This window comes from Giraffa tippelskirchi, chromosome 14 (genome assembly GCF_054371585.1).
Source record: "Giraffa tippelskirchi isolate mGirTip1 chromosome 14, T2T-mGirTip1v1.2.pri, whole genome shotgun sequence".
NCBI lineage: Eukaryota > Metazoa > Chordata > Mammalia > Artiodactyla > Giraffidae > Giraffa > Giraffa tippelskirchi.
Genome location: NC_137288.1, coordinates 55,517,958 through 55,521,516, shown reverse-complemented (window position 1 = coordinate 55,521,516; position 3,559 = coordinate 55,517,958). Strand labels below are relative to the sequence as shown.

The window sequence follows — 3,559 nt, the reverse complement described above, 5'->3', positions numbered from 1 at the left end:
TGAGCACCAGAAACCGCTGTGGCAACAGGGCCCCCGAGGCAAGTTGGGCTGCTAGAAGCCTGTGTTCCTGGAGCCGGGGATCCTGACATGACCCACCTAACTCAGACTGGTGGTTCCCAGCAGTCATGTGGAGCTCACTCATGCCCATGGGTACACATAGGAATGTCAGCTAAAAGGACAGAACGAATTTAAAGGGTTAATAGCCTCCTCAAACCTCAACTGTCAACAACCTGCTAATTTGCCCTTTCCAGAAGATTCATATGTTTTATGCACTTTCCTACTTAAGCCGGTACCATTTTTCTCTGGACTCTGAGCTGCTGAGTAGGGGTCGTGTCTATAGGTTGTGCTTGTGCAGGGTGCCCAGGGAGATCTTCTGGTCAAAAGACCCTCACACTCACCACTTTGTGACCCTAGTGGGCCACTGCTTGTTTACATATATTCCTTCAGTGGGGGCAGTCTAGACATGAATATCCACAACAAAAGAGAAGCTATTAACATCAAAGACAAGAGAATGGAATTCAGAGCCATAAGAACCAAGCTCTTCAGATGAGAGCCCTGGGACACACCTGCTCCATGGCCAGGCAGGCCTCCTAGCTGCCAGGCCACTGCTTTGACAACCCTCTGCATCCTCTCCTAGCACCACCCATCTGCAACCTTCCTTTAAAATAAATAGACACTCTCTAGGGTGCTTTCCAAGTTTCAAGTGTTCTCACGCTTTCTCATGCCTGCCCTGTGGGGTCAGCACAGATGCAACCTGAAATGAGATGATTAAGGTGACACTGCCCATTAGGGGCAGAGTTGGGACTGAACTCCACTTTCCCAGTCCATTCTGCACTGGAAAAGATTTGACTTAGGGGGCTAGAGCTAGGCACCTGGACTTCTGGAGTCAGACTGCAAACTGCAGAGTGTACAGTGACGGGGCTTCAGACTCCAAGACAGACCCCGTCAGAGAAAGTCAAAGATAGCTTGCCTGTGGGGTGTGTTCATGGCAGGTACCTTGGGGCCCCCATGCCCCCAAAACAGTCACTTGGAAACTTTGGAATGAGTCAGAACAAGACAGTAAGAAAGAGTCACAAAGATGTTCATGCCATGTAAGGGAAAGTTTGTGGCAAGAGGTTTTCTGTCTGGATTAGTGCAAAAACATGACTGACAGAAATATAATTAAAGAAATGTCATCCCTGTAGAATCATGGACACAAGCCATGAAGCCAGGAGTTCAGGAAGGGAGAGCTGTGGAAAATTCCCACAGCAAATAGACAGGAAATTTCAAATGGAAAGAATCTAATCGCTCTACTCTGCCCTGAAAAGCATGCCGAACTCCCAGGGGCATCGCAGAAAGTTAGGGAACTGCTTCTGGGACAGAAAGTGATCACGCACCGTAGTGTGTTCACAGCTTTTCTCCCAGGTCCAGCCACACTCATCATGCTGACTTGCTCACGGAATGTCACCTCCCCTGAGCACACACTCAGAAGATGGAGGGTGCCGGGGACCCCAGAAGTGGGTGGGAGCGGAAGAAAGTGCAGGAGGAAAGCAGGCAGTATAAGAAACTGTCACGGGCATTCTCAGGGTGGAGAAGGGGCATGTGCACCTTTGACCCAACGACTGGCGATTGGAGAAAAGCTGCCTCTCAGACACAGATTCGAGGTGGAGAAAAGATGAAGGGAATGCATGGCGTAATTTTCAGTTCTGACTCTTCCTAACTCACCTTGTCATAAGGGCGATGAAGGAGAGAAGAGCTGCAGAGAGGAGGACTTTTAGTTTAGTACCTGCTCGGGAACCTACAGGGTGTTCTGAAACCCTGAAAACACATAATCTCCTTAAAGGTCTTCCGCATCTCTTGGCTGCGGAAGGCGTATATCAGAGGGTCAATCACAGAGTTACACATGATGAGGACGAGGTACATGTTGAAGTGAGACATGAAGCAAGAGCAGTAGAGGTTCTGAGGACACGAAATCATCAGGATGAGGTGGAGGAAGAAGGGGGCCCAGCACACGATGAAGACACCCAGCAGCATGGCCAGGGTGACGGCGCCCTTCACACCAGTCTTCTGCCGCATGGAGCTGTGCCCACGCAGGGCGGCGATGCGCCGGACGTGGGTTCGAGCCAGAAGGAACATGTGCGTGTACAGAGACGCCATGAGGAGCAGCATGGTGAGGAACATGGCGATGAGGCAGACGACCACGTATGTGGACTCGTAGTACATGATGAAGACCGTGCCACAGCTGGTGCAGAAGGCCCAGATGCCAGCGATGATGGCCCCTGAGCGCCGCCCCGTCATGATGTGCTGGTAGCGCAGGGCATAGAAGATGGTGACATAGCGGTCCACGGCAATGGCCAGCAGGCTGCACATGGAGGCCACCACGGAAATGCAAATCACGGAGTCGAACACATTGTCCAGGTGCCGCACGGAGGCATCGGCCATCACCAGGTGCTTGCTGGTGAGCAGGTAGATGGTGATGGTCTCCCAGGAGTTGGACAAGCTCACCAACATGTCAGCCACTGCCAAACTGCCCACAAAGAAGTACATGGGGGTGTGCAGGTTCTGGTTCCTCACGATGGCCCCGATGACCAGGATGTTCTCCAGTAGGCTGATGAGGCCCAGGGCCAGGAACACCTCCACTGCGATGCCCATGTCCTCACACAGCGAGGACACGTTCCGGACACTCAGTCCCGAGAGGTTGCCTTCTGTGGCGTTCAGCCCAAGATCCAAGAAGTGCAGGTGGAGTGAGGAGTTCATCGCTCCTCTTCTTAGCAGCAGATCACTGTAAAACAGGTTTTAATTCGTGATCTGGAGGGCTTAACAGTCTATAGAAGTACATGCATGTGGAGAGCAACCACACCGTGAGCAACGTGCCCTGTGTGCCTGGGTCCTGGATCCCGGAATAGAGTCCCTCTGATGTGAAGCCCCCTCTGCCCTTCTCCTCTCCTTCCACAGACCTCCTAGCAGAGTCATCAGACACCTCAGCATGCACAAGACACTTTCAGTCTTATTCTTGTCATCTTGGTGCCTATGCTGACTCTCAAAAGTGCCCCAACTCACAACCTGCAGAACCTCTCCAGTCTCCTGGTTCCACACACACGGTGACTGCCACGTTTCCTGAGTGGACTCTGAGTCCCGAAGGACCTGCAGGTCTCAACAGAGGCAGACAGGTACCTCCTGTTCATCCTGAAGCCCCGAGGATTCATCCCTACAGTTGTCACTAAGATTGTAACCAAGGTAATTGACTAACTTGAGCATAATCACAAATGAAACCTACCACCTTCAATTCATAAGTTTAGGTTTCACATACACACTAAAATTGAAGCCCTCAATTAAAATTTCCCTAAATTCTGTGTTTGATCAGATTAACAGACAGTTGTATGAGTTCCACAGAAACGAAGTACAAAGAAATGAGGCATTTAGATTTACCAGCAACTAGAGCAAGATACTTTCCTCCTCTGTTGCCCAAATCCTCTCCCGCTATTTATATTCAAAACTCTCTTTGCCCTCAAACTCAGAGCATATCTAGGGAGAGAGTCACAATTTCTGTCATCACCTCCATCGTCAAGAGTCACTGTGT

At 50.8% G+C, this 3,559-nt stretch overlaps 1 protein-coding gene across 1 annotated transcript; it reads right to left on the bottom strand.

Annotated features, from left to right (window-relative positions):
- Positions 1-1,564: 1,564 nt before the first annotated feature.
- Positions 1,565-3,163, bottom strand: MC5R (melanocortin 5 receptor). The gene has a single exon (XM_081561969.1). It carries the CDS (start codon positions 2,734-2,736, stop codon positions 1,759-1,761), a length of 978 nt encoding a protein of 325 aa, XP_081418095.1. The 5' UTR covers positions 2,737-3,163; the 3' UTR covers positions 1,565-1,758.
- Between the last annotated feature and the right edge of the window lie 396 nt (positions 3,164-3,559).